Source organism: Phaethon aethereus (assembly GCF_964289735.1).
Source record: "Phaethon aethereus genome assembly, chromosome: 17".
In the NCBI taxonomy this organism is placed as follows: domain Eukaryota; kingdom Metazoa; phylum Chordata; class Aves; order Phaethontiformes; family Phaethontidae; genus Phaethon; species Phaethon aethereus.
Genome location: NC_138593.1, coordinates 12,877,741 through 12,903,863, shown reverse-complemented (window position 1 = coordinate 12,903,863; position 26,123 = coordinate 12,877,741). Strand labels below are relative to the sequence as shown.

Genomic DNA, 26,123 nt, shown 5'->3' with positions numbered 1-26,123 from the left:
CATGGGAAGACACATTTGCTCAGGCAGAGAGGCTCTTTCCAAAGCCCTGGATATAGCCTAACCTGCTGGATCCATCTGGTTAATGGCAGCACGGCTGTGATGGATGCACCGAGACCTTGCCACCCACATCCAAGCAAGAAGTACCAGCTATGGCTCAGCTACAGTTGGCTGAACAGACAAATGTGCCCATCAAGGAGGAAACATCCCTCTCTCTGGATGTCCCTCCTGAACCTCTAGGAATTTAGTACTGACGTCCCCATGGTGTTTGGGATTTACAGAGTTGCTCCCAATCCTGGGCAGTGCCCAGGGCATTACAAGGTGTTACATCCCTGAATCAGAGACCATGCAGAACAGGCGGGGAGCTCCTCTGCAGATTTCTACCCAGCTCCATGGTAAATAACATGTTTATTTTTGTTAGGGGGACTGAAGACTCATCCCCAAGCTAGCTGCCCAAGGGACAAAGGACAGATTCAAATGGTTACGAGATTAATTCTTTCAGTACTAATCATTACATTAGCCCGTGACCTTCAACCTGGAGGTGAGTGTCTGGCAGGCACTACAGCAACCAAATCCATGGCATAAAGCGCCTGACCACAAAGGGCACTAGCAAGAATGCCCTAAACAATCCAGAGAATCAGGTGATTTGTTTCCCATCTGTGTTTAGCCTGCTATTCTGAAGGAAAACCAGGCAGCATTGCTCGCAACCACGCAGCACTTTGCCTAGGAGAACACTTGGTTTCTGCGTCAGCCAGACACGCCCAAGCTCAAACACAATCACATTCCAGTGGTTTAACAAATTAGCGTTCGGCAGCCAAGCCCCAGGAACGCACTACGCATGTGCTCTTCGGCCCAGCAAACACGTCCGCCTCGGTGAGTCTAGGTGAACTCAGCCGAGCTGGCATGCCTACGCACACAGCGAGCGTGCTGTTGCTGTGACTTGGCTGACACACGCCTCCACAGCCGGGCAGCCAGACCCGCTGAGGAGGCTCTGCTGTGTTCTGTGGTTTAATAAAGTCCCTGAGTGCAAGAACCGATCAATCTAAAGTACACTTCAGCTACTGCCCGCCCTTCTCACAGAGCACGTGGCTGTCTGGGTGTTGGAGGAAGGCGGCCTCCAGTGCTTACAAGGATGGTTTCTTATTCTAGGCAATGTTCTGCTCACCACAGACTTGCTGGTATTTCCAACTCAAGCCCACATACCTGTATCTCCTCCTCATACATCTTCATACTCAAATCACTCTTGGTCCTTGATCTGCGTCCCAGAAACAGTGTTGACATTTGCTAAAGAGTTGGGGGAAGGAGGAGGAAAAAACAAAAAGTTCGTTCATCAGTCACTGAGAGGTTCACAGGATCAGTCCCTGGAACTTCAGGCATCCTTCAGATGGACACCCATCATCCATGGATGAGCTCGGGCTATCCTGGGTTCCTTCTACTGTCATGGGAAAAAGGCATTTTAGGGTGCACGTCACCTGAACAAGCCTCTGTAGGCTGAGATGAATCACACTGAGCAGATCCCCAAAGACTACAGAGGGAGGTGTAGCCCAGATGGATGTGTCTGTCAGTGGTGCTTAATTTAGTCAGATGAATGTAACAACAGTACCTGGAACAAGGCTCAAACCTAAGCTTCCAAGTACGATCTCGTCTAAGAACAATTTCAGGTCCCACTTGTCTAGACCACACCATTTACTCCATGGGCCTGCACTTCTTAAATTGTGTAAATAGAGAGCTGAAGTCTGACTTACTCTCTGACCGCATGAGTTGTATGAACAGGATTGAGAAGCAAAAGAAACTTCAGGTCTGGCATCATTCATTCTGGACTCTACTGCAAGGCTGAGGACAGCATCCTCCTTTGGTTTATTATTATTGTCTTGAAAACTGCTTCTGATCGGTATCATCGTTGCTATTCTGAATTTTGTGTGTGTGGACAAGAGCTCAGCCTTTAACTACCAAGCCAACCAACGCAAATAAAGGTCACCTAAGAAATTGTAGCACCTGCAGTTTGTAGTGGTGATACAAGAATATAATGGCTATTATTAAAACAACCACTTAAGCTCTTCCCAGATGCATGAGACAACAGTTCTGAGACAAGAGCAGTTACCCAGGTCAGCTCATTTTTCCAATTGTGCATCCTATTTTGGAATGGAAACGTAAGCAGTGCCATGGAGAAAGGAAGCCTGGTGTTTGGAATTGATACCATCATATTGCTGCATAATGCTTCAGGACTGTCCAAGCCTAAGTGTACGATGGCACAGAGAGAGAGGCAGGAGAATTACAAGACAGTGGCTTTCTTAGAGAAACGTTAATCAGCTTTTTCCAGTCAATGCTGGGCCAAGACAGTTCTAAGAAGTTTGTGGGTTGTAGCAATGTCAAGTCTATTCAGAGGAGAGGAAATTCAGCTGCTACTTTTCTAGAGCAGCAAAACGTTGTGCCAGTGCTGCAGAGTCCCTCCAGTGGCTCAGATCTCAACACTAAGATAACACTGGCAGCTTCCCTCTTAAGAGAGCAAAAGGCCTTTGTGGCCCTGGCACACTTCCCTCCCCTGAAGCCGAGAACTTGCAATAAGCATTTCCTCTTACCCCATATTTGTCCATCTGCAAAACGATCTTCTGCAGCTGAGCTGTTTCAGTGGCAGCTGAACTCTGCTTGTACAGCTCAATTATGCCCACCACTTCCTCCTTGGAGATCTCCTTCTCCAGCACAATGCCATTGTCTTCTGGAGCAGCAAGAAAAAGAAAGAGGGGAAAAAAAGTCTCCAAGGTGAACATTCATCAGCCACTACGATAATGTAGTTCAGCGCTAACAAATGTCTTTCACTGCACCCTACAAACTGGGTGCAGGAGGGATCATGATGAAATGTGTTTCTGTAACTAACACCACCTGGCTCCTACAGGCCTGTGCCTCATATTTGAATCTTCTGGCACCTGAGAAGGATGAGGGGCTGATGAAAGCTACTCCCATGGCTGGGGCCTTCACCACATTTCTGTGGGGAAGATTAGCGTTAATGGTATGCGGTAGCTATATCTCCTTCCTGCAGAAAAGTGTAAAGAATTAAGATTAGTTTGCATAGAGAATGAATAGAAAAGTCTGGGTGTAGATCACCTGGAGGAACAGCAGAAGGACTACAAGAGATTAACGTGTTTATGGCACCTACATTAGCAGGTCACAAAGTTACATGCGGTTTCAGATGCTCAGCTCAGGAGACAAAGGACAGTGAGTAAAACTGATGACTCACGGGGATGAGGGGATGGAAAGACTACTCACTGTCAGTTCCTAAAGGGTACAGAAAGGTATGCCCAAAACCTAGTCACCAGTCTAAGTACAACTGGGAGATGTGGAAAGAACTGGATAGGCAGCGTTCCTTGTCCTCCACATCATGGCAAAGAGTGCTGGCAAACCACTAGGATCCAGTGTCTTGGTGCCTGAACGCTGGACAAGGTACTTGGAGACACATTCTGGTGCCAGTGAGCATATTAGTGAGGGAGGGAAATTGGTTTTAAAAGAAAAATCATCTTCCCCTCCTGTAAGATCTCTTGTTGAGCTTTGCTACATCATTGCTGTAATGTTTCCTAGATTTCTTTCGTGAAATGCGTGTGAACTTCCTATCTTCAAATAATTTGATTGAAACGGCTCAAATAGTTGAAGTTTATATGCGTGCACATGCACACAGACACACACACACACACACACATATATATAAAACCACATACATACATATACATACACACACTTTTTGGGGAGTGGTGGAGGAGAGATTAGGGACAGAGCAGAAAGGCCAGATAGAAATATCATCAAAAGTGTAAGAATGAGCTTAGGGAGTCAGGCTAAAAAAAACCACCCAAAACCCAGGTCTTTGCTGGCCAATCCCATTCTCTCCTATGGACATAAGACACCAGGGAGAGAAGACACAATGTTGTAGGTCAACCAGTCCTCAGTTCTGACCTTCTGAATCTTGGTTCTTCCGAGTGTAGTTCATGCGGAAGACAAAAGCATCCAGAATAAAAGCCACAATGATTGTCATCACCACCTGGGAGAGGACATGAACAGAAGACATCACAAGGCTGTTGCTGGGGGATTCTTCCAGCCCAATTGGACAGGAAGCTGAGCATTTGGTCTGTGCTTCAACTCCATGCTCCCCAGCTCCTCCATGGCAGGAGAAATGCACGTCACACATGTACCTGAGAGCAAACTGCTACCAGTCAACCACAACAGGGACAGAACAAAACTCTGTGCTGCCCTAGTCCTTACCCCAGACCCAGTTTGTACAGCATCAGCTTTGTCAATGCCTGTGAATTCAACGTTCTGCAAGTGATGTAGACTCACACCTGTTTCTGGAAGATGTTATGTAGAGGAACAAAGCCGTCCTCATTTAGGGATGGAAGGTTCTGCTAGAACACAGCAAACACAGTCTCCCCTCCCCATCGCCACTATTTGATGCATGAAGCATCTCCAGAAACCTACCATGGTCACTATATAGAAGATCATGAAGTAAAGACGGCTCCAGTGAGTGGTTTGGGATGTCACTCCTTCCTAGAGAGGAGAAGGAAGAAGTCAGTAGTGCACAGAAGGGAGAGCCTGCTGTTAACGGCTTGCCAACAGACATAAAGCAGCATAAATACTATCTCCCTCTCTCATTCATGGCTCCATAGCTAGCCCCAGGGACTGCCTGCGCAATGCTCAATGCCCCAACTGGTCCTTGCAGCTAAGCCACCTCTGAAGCTAAAGAGGCTCCTATATGAAAACACACACAACATTTAGAACTCGTGGCTGAATGAGCTATTGCTGCTATGAGAACACAGCCTGGCCATCAGGGTAACAAGCTGGAGTACACAGTGACTTCATTTGTCCAGATTGTGAAGCCTAGCCTGAGGGCTGGTCAAGATTCACAAGAAAACATGCCCAGCAGCATGCCAGAGGTCAAATATCACCCAATGATTAGGACCAAAAGACATCTGGCAACAAGAATTGACAATGTTGGGCCTAATCCTGCCCATCTCCAATCACCAGGGGAAGAAAAGAGTCATGGCATGGAAGATCTAGCTCAACTGACAAGAGTCTGTGCTGTCTGTACACACAAGGTAGCTGAAGTTTACTTACCATGATGATGTACCAGTCATTGACAACTGTCAGCTCAAACAGCGTGACTGTATATAAGTGGGAGAAAAAGAGACACAATTGCTTTATTCATCCTGACCTGCTTTAGAATGATTCTTAGAGAAAGCATTTGACAGGGAAGACAGACGCATGACACCAAAGTTTCAATACAGCCAGCAAATCCGGAGACAGAATGTAGACCCTCATCACTGCAGTTACTTCAGACAAAGGGGGTTAGACCCACAGAACCAGGAGCATGGCTTAATCTGTATTTCTTAAAAGTCTCAGAAACAGACCTGACCCTTTCCACAAGACAGCATGGAAACCTCTGAAGTCTCCAGGAGATGATAAGCATCTCTGCTCACACATTAAGAAAAATCATGGAGCGTAATCACCATATTCAAACTATACTTCATCAGTGGGTTTAAAGAAATGTATTAGCATCACTAATGTTTCTTTAGAAGCACAGTGACTTAAAGCCCACCTTAAACATCTCTGGAAGTCTGGTCTGATCACCAGTCAGAACAGATCTGCTGGTTTCACACTGGCTTTTATGTGATGTCTGCTTACCTTGCAAAACAGTCATGGCACAATTAGTGAGCTGGAGCTCTTCAGACAGAAAGAACAGGATGCTGAGCGTTTGAGGTGCATTAGCAGGATTCTCTGGGAGAGTCCCAGGCTTACATGAGCATTACAGACCTGCCAAGGAGCTCTGCAGGAACACAGATGCACTAAGGAATAGTCCTTGCTACGGACAAAACTGCCCTTACCAAAGCTGTTCAAAATGTTGTCGAAGTTGTTGAGATAGTAATAACCTTCTTCCACAACTGTCTTGTTGCCAACTGTATGATTCACCCAGCGGTAAGAATCTGCGACTGTGCTTGTGCTGGTTGGAGAAACCAGGACAAAGAATAAGAAGAGAACTGGAAAAACAAGGGAAATCTCAAGGGTTATAAATACCAAAATACTTCAGAGGTGTTGAGCAGGGCGGCAGTTTCTACCTCTTGGCCAACACTTGCCTTTTTCTCTGAAAGAATGCCTCTCTCTTTTCACAGCTCAGCACAAGCCCAGGGAGCACATGGAATCTTTCTAATCATTAGCAAATATTATACCAGAAAAGCTGAGTGTTTGAGTTAGACTCCTTGGCTCACACCCTTAAAGCCTGGCATTTCCAAGTGGTCTGCCATCATTTAAGATGAAAAGGGCACAGGACAGCTGAGCTTCCAAGACCAGGTGAATTTATCTTGTACAAAGCAAGGCCTAAATATGTAACACATCTGGCAGAGCAACTCTGGCGTCACCAAGGTAAAAATCTCAACTTTGCTCTATAGCAGATGTTACAAGAGTTTCCAGGCATGGTACCATGAAGAAACCCTCCCAGTGCAGCTACCTGGCGCGAGTTACAGAGCTCATTAAAACCAGCCAACCCCACCACAGAAACCTCTCCCTTTCCAAATGCAATGCAAAAGCCATTTCATGCAATCTTACCTAGAGAAATGAAGCGTCTCCCCTAGATTTTCCCAGCACGTTGCCTTAGTTGCAAAGCCCCATTCAGACCCACCCTCTGGCCCCTTCTCCGCTTCAGGGAGACAGAGCTGCCAGAGGCACTGCTACTGGCTTTGCACCAAACCCACTGCAGAGGGGGATGGATTTGCAGTACTCACTTGCAGCAGTTTGGGTAGACCACGCCAGCAAAGAACTCCATGCCAACAATGGCAAAGCAATAGTAGAAGATCAGCAGGGTTAAACCCAGGCTGGAGGCAAAAAAACAGAAAGAGCACTGTGCTGCTGAAGAGTTGCTATAGCAGGGAAACACAAAGTGACAGGCTGGTTTCTCCGGAAGGAATTTCCAACGGATGGGAAGCAGCACTGAAAACCCCAGACCACCCTCCCTGTCACTGTGGCTGTGCAGCTCTTTGACTGCTCTCATTCAAGAAGTCCTTGGACAAGGAGCTTGACACTCGCTGAAGAGAGAAACTAAAGAGCAGCCTGGATTCCCTCCCAGTCTGTCCTTTTCTGGTAAACAAACATCTCTCCACAGTTTCTTTAATAAAGAGCAACACACACTGGTTCTGCCCTCTCCACGTCCTTGGATACAGGGACTGTGCCAAGAACAGGGTTCTGTAGCTAACACGCTCTCCTCAGACCTCCATCCCTTAAAGAATAAGGTCTGAGGACACCCCACTCAAACACCAAGGTCCTTCTGCCCCACCATTTCACAATAATGCTCTCGAGTGGTTGTACTAAGGACAGGGAAACATATGGGGCTGAGTATATTCATGCCACTGTTCCTCCCAAATGGGCCTCCCCTCTCACCAGAAGCTGGGATGGGGGAGAAAAATGAAACAAGCATCGACTCTTAATTATCCTCCTAACACAAAACCAGGAGGCAGCCCAGTGTGCTAGAGAACCTTATCACATACTGCTCCAGGAAACTGGAAGATTAATACCCCACTGCAGCACACTCAGGAGTCAGCAACAATGAATTGACAGAGCATAAACACCTTTAGCAGGTTTGACAGGTCCCTATCCTGACCCCAGCCCTAGATGTGAAACCTTCACTCCCTTCTCCCCACCACCATCCAAAGAGAGGAATTCAGTACCTGGCCATTCGGGGGAACAACTCAAACATAGTGTCCAGGACATTTCTGTAGCGTTTCTTCAATTTAAAGAGCCTGAAAGGAAAAGCCAGTTGTTACCTTTGCACTGCTACTTCCCTGGTGGTGTTTGGAATAAACAGAGTATCCTAGTCCTTGTACCTCCCAGACCAATGAACAGTAAGGTTTGCTGACAGCTAACTCACAGGACCTGGTCTTGCTCAAGTGGTCTCCACTCCCCTAACAATGTCCCGCTCTCCCATCTGAATGCTTATGGCACATTCAACTAAGTGTTTACAGGATTGAGGAATCTCAAGGAAAAGTCTATGTCTTCTTACATAGCGTGACGCATAAGCAACTATGAAAAAAAAAAAAAATCCCAAGAACTTAAGACAGTCCTGTGTACAGGGTCAGGATTCATTACTCCTTTCCTCAGATACAAGCTTTTCTGTGTTTCCCCCATGACCCAATAAAAATTGATGAAAGAAAACTACATTGTTCCTGCTAATTTAAGATCTGGCAACCCCATCAGCCTTTACAGAGAAGCACAGCTGCCAAACACAGGCTTTGGCAGGGGCGCAACAGAGAAAACATTATTTTTTTCCCCCCTTGAGTGTCATAAAGTGTTCTTTAAATCCTCACTGAAGAGCTAAATTGCATTAGCTTGCTTTTAACAAGACAACATTCTGCCTCTCAAATACCTTCCACCTATGGCTCTCAAAGCATTCTGTGAAGGTGAATGTACCCCCATAACAGCCTCGAAATGCGAGGGTTAATCAGACCCATCTTACTGAGCTGCGGAGAGGTTACAGGCCACAGACTTGCTTAAAGTGTGAGATGCAGTTAGGGCAGGGTTGTACTTCACCCTAGAAAGCAGCATCCTTTGGAAACTGTAATTTCTGGTAATTCAATGGAAATTCTTAAACTGGCTCAGACTGTCTCACCCTGACAGAAGAGCTTTTCTCTGAACAGCATCAGACAATTTAGAGGAGGTGTAAGAACCCCACGAAGGCAGACACAGGATAATCTGCCCCTGGTAAATCCCTTGATCTCTATTAGAGATCAGCTTAAGCTCCAAAGCACGGGGTTTCATATCCCATCCCAAGTTTTTGTTATCGTTCATTTTGATAACTCTGGCTAATCTCATTACCCCACGCAATTCCTGTTTGCCATGGTCACATACCCACAGAGCAATCCTTGCCCTCTCCTGGTAAGGAGCTCGGTCCCCATCTAGATTGATGGAAAACAAGCCTGGCTGTTTTCTTCACCACCTGCTCTCTGTACCCACCCCAAGCCTTCCCATCTCACCTCAGAAGCTGAAGGGGTCGCAAGACCACAATGAAGTAGAATGGCTCCATGTTAAACGCCAGTGCCATGAGCCCCAAAAATGCAAACAGGGTGACCGAGAAGTCAAAGCTGGAAAGAAAAGAAAAAAAAAAATAAGAGCAATGATTTATCACTAGCGTTTCAGCAGAGATGAGGTGCTTGGTGCTGTTCCAGCCTAACAAGATGCACAAGGCCAAGGGCAGAAGAATTACAATAGCCTGCTGATGGCCTTGTCTACAGGCCTAAAAGCTCATCTCAGAGTCGGTCTTTTTAAACCAAACAATTTTCACCACCTCTCTCTCAAAAACAGCAGTGGGCACTTACAGATTCCAACCTGAGGACAAGTACTCAATGGGCCCCAGTCCAGTGGTCTTCAGGAGCAGCTCCACGCCATAGACTGTAAATCAAGATGACACCCATGGTCAGAAATAGGCAGCATCACAAGGAGGGCTTATGCTTGCCCTCAAAGATATGTGGTGCTTTAAATACAGGACTGTTGAACATAGGTTTAACAGACTCCCACCCATCCTCCTTATTCTCAGCAAGATGCCAAAGAGACATCTTCCCTCCAAATCAACACATTTTCCTGTATTCATGGTGATTTCTCTCCAGAGCAGTCTACAAAGCAGTTAGCTGGCTAACACGCTATAAATGTTATAGGTCCTATATATATGCTACAAGGTCCTGTAGGAAAGGCCAGCAAGTGGTGTAGGGAATTCACTCCTGCCTGTGTATTTCCTTCTATCTCAGTGGAACATATCTGTATCCCATAGCCTAGCCTTGACCTGCAGCGAGAGATCTTTTCAAAGAGGAGTCATCTGAATACCTCACCCCCTGCCCTGGCAGCACCTTGTGAGCCTGTAGGTTAAAGAATGCCACAATAACATGATGATGCCCTGTTTCAGTCATCCCAAAGTCCTTCTTTCCAGGTTCCAAGGTGGGAGAGAAGGGAAGAGCTGGCTGACAACATCCTTGTGAAAAGAAGTGTTGCAGAGTGCCTCTGTCTTCAAACTTTCATAACAAGTGTTTTGAAGACTAATGGCTAGGAAAGCACTAGAATTACCCAGCAGCCAAATAAGAAGTTAGCAACGTCTCCTAGATTCTCCAGAGAACCTCCTGCTGCAGTTTTACACACTATTTTGGTTCAGTGGAGCTATATGTTTCTTCTCCTCTCGAGCAAGAGACACTGGCAGGAGAAGGAAAGTGAATTTACATCACTGAAGAGCTCCATGGCAGTGCAATGAACCAGCACATGAAGTTGCAATTGCTTATACTTGGGCTGAAAAGGAAGACTAAGGTACACTAAGGGGATGATGGTCAATTAGAAAACTCAGCTCATCAATTAGTTCATCTAGTCCTCTTGGAGTTCTCTGCAGCATGGCTCTGTACTCCATACTCCAACAGGGCTGTCTTGCTTTGTGTGGCAGAGAGCCAGCTCACAGCTGCAATCAGATCAGAGCCGGTAATGCCTCCTGGAATAGTCAGTGCAACACAGAGCAATGGGAGCAACTCCACAAAGAGCCATCACAAGTCTGGAGAAGCTTATCACTTCGCATGCTGTGCCTAACAAAACAAGGCTATTCTGCTCTCAGGGCTGAAGCTATCTTTAAGAGTAATACAAGCAGCTTTTGCAGAGAGTTGCACCAGAGGTAAGAGGCTCCCCAGACTGCAGAGGCGCAGGGAGCTGTGTAACAGTGCAGCAGTGTTCATGTGGGTCTGTGTGGATGCTGACAATCCCTGACAGGCACAGCATTGTTCTAGATGGAGTCTGCACACCTGTGGCTAAGTTTTAACTTCAAACTGAATAATCTTCTGTGAGCAGAGCTGTCTATTCACTTCCCAACTCCTTATGAAATAACACAGGTCTGTTGGGAGGCATCAGCTTACTTGTGAGGAAGACTATGTAGCTCCATGGGACGTTTCTGGAAAAGAAATTCCCTCCTGCAAGACACAAGAAGAACTTTTTCTAGCCTTCCCTTTATTCAAAGCCCCAGCATCATAGCCAAGAAACAAGTTGCAATGTTTCCTACCTTGCAGCATGAAGGTTTCAACAAGAATCCAAATCCCATTCACAGCCACCACAGTATCTGGAAAACAAAGTAAAAACCCATAGCAAACACACTCCTGGACCAGAGGACATCCGTTTCCTAGGCTAGCAAAGAGAGTACTGCAGCAGGGTTTCCAATTCAACTAACAAACTGAACTCATAACTTGAGAGAGTTGTAAAACTTCTACCCGGACTTTTCCCAAGCCTTTAACAGATCTGCTTCTGTTAAAGATCTGAAAAGTCAGATACCTTTATCTTCTGAAGGAAAAAAACCTAAAAATAAACAATGGTCTGAATCATGCTCAATCATTTTTACTCATAATTATCTTACACTCTGCCATGTTATGACCTGCATATTTCAGCTTCCTCCTAGTTCTGGAACAAGATCTTGAGAACTACTAGGTTCCCAACAGTGCAGGACAAAGCCATGTTGTCTTGGATCTATTGCTGCTCCCCAACATTCAAATCCTGAGAACTGAAGGTACAGGACTTCTCCTTTTCACTCAGATCTCCTCACTCCACCTCACACCACTGTCTTTAGTTTAGCATCCTAATTTACAAAAAACAACTCCAACATTCAAAAAAAATCCCAAATTACTGGGTAGGAACAGATCATTTAGAACATAGCAAGTAGCACCACAAGTAAGCACTCCTCCTCTAGAGGAGGGGACCACAGAATCGTTCTCGCAGGCAGTACAGTTGCCAAGCAATCCCTCCAACAACAAGGATGCTTGCACCTTCTCAAGTGCCAACAGGAAAAGGTGGCTGACTGGCAAGGCAGTTCCTTACCCAGTGTCCTTCAGCTGCAAGATAAAAACCTCTAGGCTTGTGAAAGCTAACCACCAACCTACCTAAATGCAACAAGCTGAACCCTAGAGAATCAGACCCACAAGTGCATTATGAAGTAGCGAACCAGCGAGCCTCTCCAGAAGACTCGACACAGCGAGAGCTGTATCCAGGCTGCAGTAGTGGTCGGTACGAGTATGCAGTTCCCTCCCTCTCTGCCAAAACTCCAAAATCTGTACATAAGCCATGGCTCAGACCAAAGACCAGGCCCCACCACGCTAAGTCCTTGCAAGGGCTGGCAGACACAGCATACCAGACTCACGTAATCAAGGGAGCCTAGCAGGGACAGCTCGTTACTTCTACTTACACATGGTGTATTGGAACACGCGGGACTTCACAAGGATGTTGATGCCTGCATGAAGGAAAGTGTGACAAAACAAATGTTTACGCAATCCTCCATACCTCACACACAGATTCCTCTATCTTCTCCTTAGAGACATTTTTCATACCAATCCTCAGCACAGATGCTAAACAGATTACCAGATTATTAATTTTTACTTCCTGGGACCAAGTTCAAATTTCCTCTAGAATTTTAGCAGCAATGAACTCACTATCCTTAACCCCCTAGATGCCTTTTTTCCCCTCTACGTACTAGCTCTGTGGTGTGGACAGAGGTAAATGCAGCTGCTGAAGCACGGCCCATGTTTGGAACAACACATATGCCATCAGGAAAGTTGGGTGCATCAGCAGAGGTATGTAGGATTCCTATGGCAGCTGTGTGTTTGGATCAAGATGGTGTTAACTGTTTCCCACTAGCATACAATACTGAAAAAGAATTGCAGATAAGTTCTTGTTTCTGAATGGCTACATTCAGTCAGGAGACTTGGGACACGGGAGATAAATCACATTTGCAAAACAGATTACACTGATGGGTATTTCAGACCTCTTTCCCCTTCCTGAGCAGCTGCGCTTGACCTGTATGAGCGCTGCAACTACATCTTGGGACTAGGAAGCCTAGAAGCTTTTGTGAAAGCACAAATCCCACTCCACAGTCACTGCTGTGAGTTGCTGCCTAGGATATGGAGAAACTGTACAAACAACTAGATTCAGCAATCATAAATCCCCACCTAATCTCTGTGCTGAAAAAGGAATACAGCCCTCCATGACCTCAGGGTCTGGTTTGTTACAGAGCTTCTGCCAAGAAGTCTCTTATTTTAAGGAAGCCAGGGTTTGAGTCAGAGCACAGGGAATATGTACATGACAGAAGTCCTCCTTAGAGGCTCTGAATACACAGAGAGTTAGTCAGTAGGCCTTCCCTCCACTGTTTACCAGGGACATAAGAGAAGGTCCCTCCAGAGGGCCTTGTCTTTGTGAAGAAACGCTCTTCCTGTTATTTGAACACATGCTGTCATGAAAGCACAGCCTGTTACCTTTAAAAATAAGGAATGCTGTCCGTGGAAGGTCATCAAACCAGTGCTCACGATTTCGTTTTGCCTGGAACAGCCATGATCAGAAGCAGTTAATGCTACATCCATACAAAAAATGTGCAGTGATGGAGACCCACCTTATCCCCATCGTCTGCTGTTTTTAGATTGCCTTTGTTTCTTACCCACCTTCTCTTTCATCACTGGCCTCCTTTGCTCTCCCTCCCACACACACTTCCCCTCTTCTCCACCCAGTAAATACTTACCTTCCATTTTAAGCCAACAACTTCATAGAAATTGTAAAAATCCTTTAGACTGCAAAACAGAAAGAAGCATCTGATCAGATTCTTGGAGTTGGTTAGATCCTTAATTGTCCTTGTGAGGCATCATCAGTAGAGAGTCCCTGGAAGTTAACTCCTTATTAGAACTGCAACCACAATTGATATAACTCAACACCGACCTCTCCCCAGTTTGGCCAAAGGTTACTGACTGACAATAGCCAGAACAGGGTGTGAATCCTACCTTCTTTCTGTAACACTACAGCCCTTAGAGAAAACTCTGACTCTGCTGAACTCCAGTATTTTACCACTGAGAGGAAAGACCCAAGGCTTAGATAGCAAACTCCAAGGGACAGAGATTGTACTACTCTTCATGAAGAAGTCTTGGACTGTCTTAATTACTCGTACAGTCCTTTTCTAACGTCTTTGCACATTTTCTTTTCAAGGTAACAATGGAATTTGAAAAAGGACACGAAAGCAAAGAAACTCATAAAACATAAGTGCCTGTCTAGGTGCTCAGGGTCAGGCCTCTAACAGCTTTTACGTGTCTGAAAGTGAGGATGCTGAACTTCTCAGATGCTTACTGGTATCATTAGGTGCGTACATTTAAGAACTCAGTCTTTCTCCCTATGCCATTTTCAATACTTCTCTGTGGCTCTTGACTTCAAGGAGAAGCATCGGCACCAGTTTCATGGGAGACTTCCTCTGAGCCTGTCTGTGGCCAGAACAAAGGAAAAGGAAGAGAAGGTCTCCTGCTCTAATTCCCTCTACTACCATGCTGGCTGGAGTTAGCTGCACCCACCCACCAGAATGGTAATTCTCTGCCTCATAACACAGAGAATGACAGTCCTGAAAGCACCAGCAGAACCGGATTTTAATTAACAAAACCCTGGGGGACACAGCCAGCTGCTGGTAAAAACAAAAACTTGTTAAGCTGCGAGGCTGCACTGTGTGAAGAAATGCTCCTTGCAGGCTCTAATGCTGTTCCTCAATTTCTCGCTCCTCTGTTCTGGCAGGGGAGGTGGGAAACAGAGGCTGCCTGGTGACTGCCAGCAGAGCGCTGTATCCACAAGAGGGCACGCAGAAACTCCATCACCTCCGCAGAAAAACCTCAACTCTCAGGGTAGCACCCCTCCAAGCTCCCTGCTTCCCAGACAAATCCTTTCAACCACATAATTCTATTCCCACATCCCAGACAAGTTTCCTTCCATAAACCCAGCCATCCTCTCTGAAGTACAGCCTGGGTGCAGCAGTAAGACCATCCTACCTGACTAAAGGAGTATTGCTTTGATTCAGTGCTTTGAAAGTGAGATATCGCTCTCTGGCACACATCCGAGGCTTGTAAAACCGCAACAGCCCTTCAAAGTGCTTGAAGGAAATTCCAGACGGCCTCTAGAAACAAGGGAATGTTGTCATAAGCAGCGACATCAGGCAGAAGCACACAGAGGCTAGCGCATTTAATTCTCACTCTGGATTTGTTTTAAGCAGGATTTCTACATTATTGTAAGATGCCATTGTAACTAAGCCCCAGAGGTACCCTAAGCTATTACTTTAACCTACTGAGCTTATCCCAGAGCAGAGAGATCAGAAAGCTCTCCTGGCAATCAGTCCCTCCAGCAAATGCAGAGCTGATCCCTGTTGCCCTATCATGTGAAAATTGTCCAACCAGACACCCCAAGCAACAGAGTTCAACCACTCTTCTCGGCAAATTGGTAGACAGCCTAACAGATCCCATTACTGTCACTTTTTTAAGACTATCAGCTACATGCCCTAAACACGAACTAATCTACTGGAAGTGGGTTAGTTATTTTTGGGCCTTATTTCTCTTGCTGCTCCACAAGTTAAGCAAGAAGCCAACCCTCTCCCTTAAATGCTCTGTCCCCGTAAAGAATTGTTTGTAGGTGAATTACTTCTGTTTCTGCACCTTTACTCATGCATTATCCAGTAACTGTACTGTACCGACACACGTATAACCCACCCCTCTTCCAAGCACTGGTGCTTGAGAAGTAAGTCCTCAATTGACCCACACTGAGTCAGAAAGAAATCAATGATCACATGCACTCCAGAACAAATTTCACTTGTTTTATCAAGACATTTCCATAATCTCACATGGGGCTCAAATTCAGATTACTTTGTTTTTTTCTCCAGAAACAGGTAAACAAGTTACACGAATGAAAAAAAAAAACCAGCAGCCCTTGGTGAGTATGATTACAGTCAACAGACATAAATAATCTTTTCTGGAACATGCTTTTTAAACACTCCAGACCCCTGGTGTTCTTAAAGCATTGCTGACCTCCCCCAGGCTGTTCTCAGCTCCCTGCAAAGCCCTGTACCTGTTTGGTGATCAGCAAGCGGTAGGCATGCTGTATGGCCGTGCGCTTGTGCAGCAGCAAGGACTTAAACTTCCTCTTCTCGATGTCATTGAATGTATCGAACACAACAGCAAGAAGCTGCAGAGAGCAGACAGGAGAGAAAGTCATGTTTTGATCCTTCGACTCTGCAGCTACCTGAGCCAGTGCTTCTCGAACAGGCAGGAATATCTTGTCCAGAAAGGCAAGGAGAGGCATTGCCTGCAGGAGGAATTTACCAAGTGCTACACTGACTGAGGCAGAATGGAGTCAGTGAGGGACTGCTGGCCTTAAGAGATCACCAAGAACATTGCACACACACTGGTCCATTTTTGGAAGAGGTCCAGATGTTTCTGGACTCCTAACACTTGCTATTGGTTTTAAGCTAAGGCTAAACCACCCCACGCAACAGAAAGCAGTAGGTAAAGGTTTGTCAAAATGCCCTGATCTCTTCCTGGAAAGCAGGTTTTGAGGGCTGCTCTCTGGACTCAGCTGGCCACGGGAGCTTTGGCAAACATGCGTCAAAGCTAGACCTCCATCTAGGACAGCAGCAGTGAAATCCAAGCCCACTACAAGCATCAAATCACTCACCTTGGGTTGCAGAATTCCTCAACTCCTTTGGCAACCCTTTTTCCACCACTCACATCCTCCCCTGAGCTGGTCTTGGCCCTGCCCTAGATGCTGCAAGAAGCAGAGCCAGCATGGCAGCCACGCTCTCATACTGCAGTTATCAATACTCTTCAATCCTGCCATATTTAGTAGTTCCATCCCCTTCACACTGATTTACAAAGTATTTCAGGTAGGCCCAGATAATAAAATGCCATTTTATGATAAATAATTAAGACAGAAAAGGACAATAAATTTCATGCAACTGTACGTCACTCCAAGCATGATATTAATGCGAGAGAAGTTGAAAGATACTTGTATCATTCTGTTTTCTGTGATTTAATTCAATTCCCTGTGGTTAAACTTTAAAAGACTCCTCTCTGTAGCAAAGCTGCCATTTCTAGACGTATTCTGCCAAAGGGTCTCAGATTATTACAGGGCACTTTTGGGAATGGAGAAGACTCTGCTGGGCAACGAGCTCCAAAGTCAGGCAGAGAGAAGTCAAGTGCTTCATCAGGGGACTCACCAAGTTCATGATGAAGTACAGCTCAATGGAGAGATACACTATGAAGAAGACACAGGACCAGGGGTTGCGGGCATAAGATGGCATCATCACATCGGGGAAACTGTATCCGAAAAAGATGCACGTTTAAGCCCCAAATAGCTCATGCTACGCTTCCTACTACAAAGGCAAGAGCACAGGACAGGGATGTGTATGTAACCCCACACCCATAGCTCATGACACAGAAGGTTCTGCCAAGCAATGAGCAGCAAGAACATGGAGACATGACGAAAAAAATAAATATTAAAAGCACATTCCTTGCACATCCCAGAAACTAGACGGGCAAAGAGGATTTGTAACGTGGCTAAGGGTTGGGCTTTAACACTTAGCAACGACAGCAATACAGGCTTGGTGCAAGAGTGTTACAACCTAAGATTTATTCCATCCTTTGCTAATTTCCTAATCCCCAGAGCTCTCCCCGACAGCAGATCAATATTTACCCACTGTTGTTATCCCCCTTTCCTAGCAGATAGGTGAACCAAAGCAGAGGAAGAGGAAGTTAGCCAACAGTTTGCTGTTGTGAAGTGACAAAGGAGCACAAATAGAAACTTTCCCTTCTTGGACCAAGGCCTAATAAAGCCATTTCCCCCCTTATTGCCCTCACAGGGATGAAGTGATCTGAGTTGTTTAGAGATAACTCTGCATTTGAGGTCACACTGTCCTAAAACAAAATGAAATACCAGTTCTTCCCATGCAGGCTGACCCAAGAAATCTCCCTCTCATGCAGAGGAAAGGGGTCACACTGGAGACAGAGTATTTCTGCAGTTAAACTCTTGGCTCTGCTAGACTTCTTTGGGGACAAAGAGAAAGACTGAGCTAGAAAAGCATGAACTTACTTTGAAGTGGTCAAAAGCACAAAGAGATTCACGAGGCTGTTCTCTAAGGTATTGAAGTACTGAAAGAAAAAAAACCCCACAACTCCCATGACAAAATGCAAGCAGAATTTCATAGTGACGTTTTGTTCAAAAAACAACCAGCAAACCCACCCACCCACCCACTTGAATACATGCACTTCTACAATTCCCTGATGCCTTCTAGGGAAAGGGTACTTCAGCACTGGTCCTTTTTCAAGGTCCTTGAGAGATGGCATGTGAAGAGTCAAAACAATTAAAAGCTCATCTACACATTTTTGTAGTAGCTACTCCCAGCTAGCCAAGACTCGGCAGCAGCAGGAACTAGTGGCTGCTAGACTCTGACAGCCACAGTCTGATGCAGCCAAGCCTTCACCCAGATACCTGCCTCCCCTGGGGACAGTGGCAGGTGGCTCGTTTGACTGAACTGAGACACCAAGAACAAGGAACAACTACGGGAATGTTCCCTTCGGGCCATCCTGTCTTTGAGGAAGTTCTCTGCACTGTCTTCCTTCCCAGCAGTGAGTAAACCAGGGTAACACTGCCAGGCAGCCGCTGAGCAGCTAGCGTCTGGCCTCCCAGGCCACCACACAGCAATAAGCTACATCTGCACAGTAGCACTTGATTCTTAAGCTGGTCAAAATGGAACTCAAGCTTCAGTTCAAAGAATCAGTGATACTCACCGGATCCGAGTGGTTAGGAGAAAACAAGTAAAAACCTAGAGAAGCGGCAAAGAAGGAAGAGGAAGAGAGAAGAAAGGGGGAAAGAACAAACAAAAATAAAGTCTGTTTAATGTCCAGCAGCAGAGTGCTGAGACTCTGTTCCCAAAGAGAAGGTCACACTAAGAGTCAGCCCTCTCTGACACCACGAAGAGGAGAGTATCTGGAAAGCCTTCACCATACAGGTTTGACAATACACGTTCATTGGCATTTCACCTATCCTCCAGAAAAAGAACCTTCTGAGGATAGCAGGTACACTGCAGACACATGCATTTGTGGGAGTTTAGACTGGGAAACCACAAACACACCAGAGACTACCCTCTGGCAGAAGCCAAATGGACCTTTGTCTCAAAATCAAATATCCAGCTCCTAGATTTTTCGGATCTTTAATTCTGCCTTCCAGATGACTGCGGATGAAATGGCATCCTTGCAGGACTTTGAATCTGATCAACTTTATATTCATCCAGGTAGCTTGTTTTGCTTTTGGACAATAACTGGTTAAGAGCATCACTTCACCTTCCATAAATATAACTCACCCAGGATGGCAAAAATCACCATGAAGAAAAGCAAGAGGAGAAGAATATCAATAAATGGTGGGAGGGACTGGAAGATCTGTCGCAGATTTCTGAAAAAAATGAGAAAATATTAACGACTTAAAACTTGCAAGGGAAAAAAACCAACAACATACCACACTTGACTACTTTCTTCCTACTCCCACCAAGGATTACAAGTAGAAAGCTAGGTAAATTAAGATTGTTTCCAAGCTACCTATCTTTCCTTTGCAGTCAGCTCTCAGGTACTGCAAACAATACTGATGTCACCCTGTCAATGTTCCTCCTCCAGACCCAAGACTAGCTCTGTGATTCACTGTGCAGCTTACAGGCAAATCTAGGAGCCAGAAACAACACAGCCACATTCACATGTTGTGCTCTCTGAGGTAGTTTATGAAGCTGAGGACAGTACACATAAGCACCGTGTACTGTGAGCACATCCAAAGCTACTACCTATGAAATTGCCCTACACAGGCAAGGCACCAGGTATACTTCAGTCGCAATCACAAAAGATCTCAGATCCGAAATGCCCGTGAAAGACACTTATTTTCCCCGAGATGCCTGCGGGATCAGAGTGCTTTTCCTTCACCTCAGCCCCAGGCAAGACAGCAGAAAACCCAGCCGGCTGACCGCTCACCTTCTGACGGCACCACAGTAACGGCAGTCCACCAGGAAGATACAGCGCAGAGCTCTTGTTATCCGGACATGTGAGGTTTGGCGCACCAACACCACGATGGCCTCTATGAACTGTACAAACAGCACGCAAGTCTGCAAAAAAGGGGTTTAATGAGAAGCACAGCTACAGTCTCCTTTTGGGAAAGGCAAAGCTGTCACTAACCACCCATTTATTTGGACACTTTATGGGTGGGAGATGTCTCCGAGAGCTTAGAGACCTCACATTAATCATCTGGCAGCTGGGACACATGGCTAAGTCATCGCTGCTACAGTACAGGCCAATATTAATCCAGTTCTTCGGTTCCCGAAGACACTGAAGGAGAAACACTGACAATCAGACTGAAAACTTACCTTCACCATAGTCCTTTTGTGCCTGATAAAGGTCTGGAAGCCCAGCCACCTCATCTTCATTGAGAGTTCAAAGACCACCACAATTAATGCAAACAGCTCCAGGGTTGCATGGACCTGTTACAATACAGCAAAGCTTAAACCAGCGCTGCTGACTACAACCAGCAGCACATCAGAGGCCACACTCCCGCCCTTCCTTTTTCAAGAAGCACATGGGTTTGACAACAGCCTGTGCACAGCTCTGTGACATACAGGAAAAACCAAGGCCACTCTTAAAGCTAGCACAACACTGTTTTTCAAAGTTACTATATTTGTTGCTCTGTGCTTTTATTAAAGCCTGTAGAATTTTCCTCTATTCGGTATCAGCCCAGAACTTCCTGGAAATCCACATCCCTTTTGGACTTGAAGAACATCAAAAGATGTATTGATACATTTGAAATAAATGGGCAAGACACCAGCAACTCAAGCAAAACCCTTTTTTAAAAGTTTGAGACTGCAATTTTATTGGGGAAATGCAGGAAGAAAAGCTGCTGGGCAGAGAGAATTTACACAGAGAAGGGTTTTCTCTTGAAATAGATGTTCTGGATGACCACAGACAGGGCCAAGCTCTGTAACAGCACGCAGCTTTTGTCAGTGCTGAAGGATCCTTTCTCCATCAGAAGATGCAAAAGGCACCACAAAGACTACAGTATTTTGTTAGAGCCTCAGTTTTAGCCACAGCTCAAAACCCAAATGGAGTTACACAGCCCTGACTCATTTTGAAGAACACTTTGACCCCAAGCTTGTCACAGCTGTTCCACACCCCTGGCATGGTCCTAGGGTGCCATTAACAGCTCCAAAAGCAGATGTAGATTCTCGCAATAGCAGCTCCTAGCACTGTGCCTGACAGTGGTACCTCATGAAGTGGTTGTGGACTGAAGACAGAACACACCAGTTTGTGTATCCTTTCTCTCAACCTGCATTTTGTGAAGGTTGGACATAAAACTTCAAGTCACTCACACACACACAGAGACACACACATTAAAAAGAGTCCTCACGACACTAGGAGGAGAGGACAGAAGAGTCCCAAGCCGAGATCTGTTTGTGTTCTAGGAACCAGTGGTGGTGCTGGGGTAACGGCACCAACCCTGACAATGACTTTAAAACCACGCCGTCAAAACACACAGATTCTTGAGTGACCTCAAGAAAAAGCAAAAACCATACACTTCTCAAGCAGTTACAAAATTTAAGAACCGTACAAACTTGATAATATGAAATAAAGTTGTCACTTTCGTTGTGGTCTATGCACATCAGATGAAAAAAGGATGTTTTGCTGGCTGGCATATCTGCTGTCAACCGAATTTACAGAACAAGCTAGCTGTTTTTTCCTATTACTGCTACCTTCTTCCTCTCTGTTTAGCCTTCTTTTTCCTCTTACTCACACCTGCAAAACAGGCAGACTTCTTCATTTTGCCCCAAAGTACTTACAAAGATGCCAAGACGGAGCATAGGAACAGCTGGTGCCTCGCAGAGAGACAGCGACAGGAGCAGCAGTGCTGTGCTCAGCTCCATTAGGTAGAAAAGGTGATTGTGTGCAAAGAGGTAGGCAGCAAGTGCTTTGGCATTTTTGGGGTGAGTGAAGAACTTATCATTATTTTCTCCTTCCTAAGGCAGCAGGAATAAAGAAGAAAACAGCATTAGTAAGTTTCAGTACTACAACAGAGTTTTCCACATGAGGAATGCAAACTTTTTTAAGGATTAGAGACAATTCCTAACAGACTATTCCCAGTTTACAGCCTGACATTGATCTGTTTATTGAGGAATGAACTTTACACACACGGGACATCCCCTTCTGTTCATAAGCATATTTCAGTAATTAAATTCATTAATATCCACAAGCTCCTCCTTCAGAAACCCTTGAGCCTTTTCAAAATGAGCAAGAGTGCTGAAAGAATTTATAAAGGTGGGCAAAGAAACTTTAGTCAACATCCCAACGTAAGCACAGCACTCCATTTACTTGCAACCACTTCCACATGTTTACAGACTTTGATTAAACTTGTCCAGGACAGAACACGAAAACACACAGATAAGCTCCGGGGCACCTGGCTGACAGTTGCTCCTCCTTATCTTGGCCTTGCAAAATGTCTGGGAGAAGACACTGGAGCACATGCAGTGTTTTCTGCTTCAGGAATGTGAGAAGACAGACTCCACGAAAAATTAACAAGTCTCTATGCTGATTTGTCATTCCCTCTTAACTAGAAAGCTTAATTAACATTAAAAGGTCAGATACTTCATCTTAACAGTTTGCCTACAACTGATTGTTAAACAGCTACATCATTACTATTTTTACCTCTAGGACAAAACTTCGTTTGGGGAGAATTTAGAGGTTTTTCATGCAGAACCACCCAAAAGCTTCTTCCCTTTCTTGAGTCAATGGTTTAAGCAAGGGAGCCTTTGTCACTCACAGGAAACTTGCTGCCCTTGGAAACTGTCATACGAGATCATTTTTCCCCAGCTGGGACAATCTGATACACAAGAAGTTGGGTTTCTTCAAAATTAACGTCTTTCCAGGTCCAATTACTGTAGGGACAGTAAGCTATTACTATCAAAGCAGAAAACTGTGACTGCAAATGGATAACAAGGTCAGGAAACAGGATCTCCTTTAAGAAGTGAAGCATCCTCGAGACTAATTCAGAAGAGGGTTTCAAATGTCTCTCATTTACTCATCTCACATTCTGTTTAAGAACAAACATGCACACACTGCCGGGTCAGCGAGCCAGATTGCAAACAGGACAAAACCCAGCAGCAATCTCCATAAAATGCAGGACCCCCCCCTCAAAGACAGCGCTAGCTTAGATCAGCAGGGGCATTCTTATTCACGCCTGGCAAAACACACTTGCAGAATGAAAAATAGTCTCAATTCTGCCTCTTGGTAGCCAAGCAATTCAAAACATTGCTGGACAGCAAAGTCCTCTTATTCAAATAAGACACTCTTGCCTGCAGCTACTCGTTCAAATAAACAATCTGCATGCTCTTTAAGTTATGTCTGCTTCATTTCAAGGACATTGTCGTCATGACCATTGGTCAAGGCAGCAGCAAGAATAATTTGCATCTGAAGGACCAGGCCTGCTGCGTACATTACCATCAGACACTGCAGCAGCTCAATGACCCTTTGCAGAGCATCTCCAATAACCATGAGTTTAAACATAAGCCCGGGAGGGGCTGGGGCTACCATTATACTGTCAGTGCTGCTCTAGCATATGACGAAGCCAAAGCATTACCAAGGTCCAAGCCTACCCAGTTTTAATATGTCAGCAAAGCAATACTTCTCAGTCCTGTGGTATAGGAGCAGGGAGGAACAAATGGTTTCAGTCACCTTGCAGTGGCTTAAGCAGAAAGCCTAACAGGGTCCAAAGCTCCTCAAACTGCAATGCAGAGCCTCTGAAAGGGAACGAAGAGGGGGAGGAAGGAAGGACAGTAAGGGAACCAGCAACAATTTCAGACTGGCCAGCTCTGGGAGAAGCTCAGTTTTGGTGGCTAATTCATCACACCAGACTGTAGAGCAATCTTTAAAATATTATAATCTGTTGATTTACCGATGGCGTTTCCTGTAACTGGAGCATGGGCGGGGTTGGTCAGTTGGTTTGTTTCTTGCTTTTTCTTTCCAGATAGGATACATTTCACTCCTGGGCTGATCCTAATCTCAGCATGCTTTCTTCCCATAGAAATCAAGACCTCTGCTTTCTCTTATGTCTTACATGACCTGCAGGGCTTGACTGATGCTAAACGCACATCCCAGGGCCGCCCACCAAATCTGTGGCCAAGGCAGGATTAGGACCTGCAGTTCCAGAACACAAGAGGTCTCCAGGAGAGCACTGACCGCTCACCCTGGAGCAACTGAAGAGATAAAATGATTATCTATAATAAGTTACAGAAATCTCCATGGCAAGGTGGCAGAACTGAACACATGCTGAATCCCTCTGCTACAGTCCTTGGTACTGGGAAAGATGGGAGAGGATGGGTAGCTTCTTCAGTTGCTCCCAAATGATTTGCCAGAGCCCATCTGAAGGCACTCCCAGCATCTCCCCACTCTTTGAGTGGATTGCTTTGCAAAGCACCATTTTTTTAACCTCAAAACTGAAGCTGTTTGTTTCTTATCATCGAGAACTACCATAGTTTCAGAAGTCCATTTTTCACACAACACAGCAGACAGCAGGGCTCACCTGGAGGTAGATTGCTGCCTCTTGGTAGTTCATTTCCCAGTTGTGCCGGGCAGAGCTTTGCTGTGCACAGCAGTCCCCCGCAGCAGGGCTGGATGCATCATTAATAACGTCATAGCTACCTCCATCTGCATCAGTACAATAAGAGAAAAATTGATTTGCAATTAAGTGAGCTGAGATTGATCAGGAGGCATGCAAACAAGCCAGGCACTGGGACCAGAGACAAGCATCAAGAGGTGGCAGAGTACCCAGAAAACTGGCAGCTTGTACACAGACAAATTGACCCTTCCCATATAGGAGATTTTAAGAGACGCACTCAAACTCAGCACTTCGACACAGAATATCATCAAAAGAGACAGCATCCTATTTAATACGATAAGCAGGTCTCCTGGCTCAGGAGATCTGTGCTGTCATGTTTGTAGCATACTAACAGCAGTTATAAACTATAGACAGGCAGCTAACAGCGAGGAGTCTCCAAGGATGTCCAACCCACAGAATAACAGTGGACTTGCTAAAGGAACACTGCCTTTTCACATTTAACGGTAGGACAGACCGTGGAAGAATGGAGTCCAGGACTACCACAGGCAAGGGAAAGCAGCCTAAATACAGAAGCTGTATAGTACACTAATAGCAGCAGTACAGTATTCTTAGTAGAAAGCTTCATTTTTCAGAGCTCTACAGACTCATTAAACAATGCATCTTTGCAGCACTCCTTTTGGTGCAGATAAGTACCAATATTCCTCTGATGAAAACAAACAGCAAGATTAATTTTCTGTTCATATCCCATAGATTGATTTTGCAACTTCTAAGAGCACATCTTTCTCATCAGTAAAGCACTACAAAACAACTAACATTTGTAACAAATTTCCTAACTAAAAATTTCATTTAAAAATACAATTCTATTGCAAAAAGCAACTCCCACGCATAGCTCCTTATACGTAGTGCCCTTCCCATAGGAGAGCTGCGCAGGGCACATATATAAACTCCAGAATACTTGCCATTTTTTGCATTCTACAGCCTCAGTGCTATTAAGACATGAAAAACATGCATGAAGACAGTTATTGTTCAAAAAGGGAACGTCACTTGGTTTCTTCTTCTGGGACTAGAATTTTTAATTTGCACCTTTGAGAAAGAATACTGAGCAGAAACCTGCTTCGGGCCACACATGAAACCTGTGGTGGAGCTGTCTGCACACCCAGCGCCCCAGAGTTTCAATCATTAACCCAAACCAGATGGTTGTTCTTGCTCTCAGTAGAGACTTCCCTCCTCCAGTGCCTCATGTTCCCAAAGAGGGTACATGTAAAATTGATCTTGCCAGTGCAAAAGTGCCGATTTCCCCCCTTTTCATAGGCGCAGCAGCAGTAATGCGGTAGCTTGTTCTCTCTGTCTTGCAAGAAGTTATCGGAGAGTGGGAAAAAATTACAATGAAGTTCTTTGCCTCTCTCATACAGCATGCTGAAGATTTGCTGCATCTCTTTGCTATAACAAAATAATCCTCTTTGAGTTACTGATTCAGTCTTTCTAGAACACTCTCGGGAGTGGGGAGAGAGTCCACGCGAAAAACTGCACCCGTCAAGAGAAACAGCCCTGCATGCTCCTGACAGAGGCAGAAACCCCTTCATCAATGCAGAGCCACAGTTGCCTTTTCCACCCTCAAATCAAACTGAGATAACATTTATCTGGGATTTGTAAAGACTTTCCAGATTGCATACTCA

At 45.3% G+C, this 26,123-nt stretch overlaps 1 protein-coding gene across 1 annotated transcript in view; it reads right to left on the bottom strand.

Moving 5' to 3' along the window:
• Positions 1 to 26,123, bottom strand: part of TPCN1 (two pore segment channel 1) — a gene marked incomplete at both ends in the record, with an annotated part of 43,870 nt that overhangs the window by 218 nt on the left and 17,529 nt on the right. The window contains 25 exons of the mRNA XM_082007700.1: positions 1,201 to 1,281; positions 2,577 to 2,713; positions 3,940 to 4,024; positions 4,459 to 4,527; positions 5,095 to 5,141; positions 5,862 to 5,977; positions 6,756 to 6,845; positions 7,695 to 7,766; positions 8,997 to 9,104; positions 9,339 to 9,411; positions 10,902 to 10,955; positions 11,045 to 11,101; positions 12,215 to 12,259; positions 13,278 to 13,341; positions 13,538 to 13,586; positions 14,817 to 14,941; positions 15,883 to 15,999; positions 17,030 to 17,129; positions 17,902 to 17,960; positions 18,600 to 18,634; positions 19,172 to 19,260; positions 19,824 to 19,954; positions 20,213 to 20,326; positions 21,677 to 21,853; positions 24,412 to 24,536. Of these exons, the coding sequence (XP_081863826.1) occupies positions 1,201 to 1,281; positions 2,577 to 2,713; positions 3,940 to 4,024; positions 4,459 to 4,527; positions 5,095 to 5,141; positions 5,862 to 5,977; positions 6,756 to 6,845; positions 7,695 to 7,766; positions 8,997 to 9,104; positions 9,339 to 9,411; positions 10,902 to 10,955; positions 11,045 to 11,101; positions 12,215 to 12,259; positions 13,278 to 13,341; positions 13,538 to 13,586; positions 14,817 to 14,941; positions 15,883 to 15,999; positions 17,030 to 17,129; positions 17,902 to 17,960; positions 18,600 to 18,634; positions 19,172 to 19,260; positions 19,824 to 19,954; positions 20,213 to 20,326; positions 21,677 to 21,853; positions 24,412 to 24,536 (2,219 nt within the window). The remainder of the gene's footprint in view (positions 1 to 1,200; positions 1,282 to 2,576; positions 2,714 to 3,939; positions 4,025 to 4,458; positions 4,528 to 5,094; positions 5,142 to 5,861; positions 5,978 to 6,755; positions 6,846 to 7,694; positions 7,767 to 8,996; positions 9,105 to 9,338; positions 9,412 to 10,901; positions 10,956 to 11,044; positions 11,102 to 12,214; positions 12,260 to 13,277; positions 13,342 to 13,537; positions 13,587 to 14,816; positions 14,942 to 15,882; positions 16,000 to 17,029; positions 17,130 to 17,901; positions 17,961 to 18,599; positions 18,635 to 19,171; positions 19,261 to 19,823; positions 19,955 to 20,212; positions 20,327 to 21,676; positions 21,854 to 24,411; positions 24,537 to 26,123) is intronic.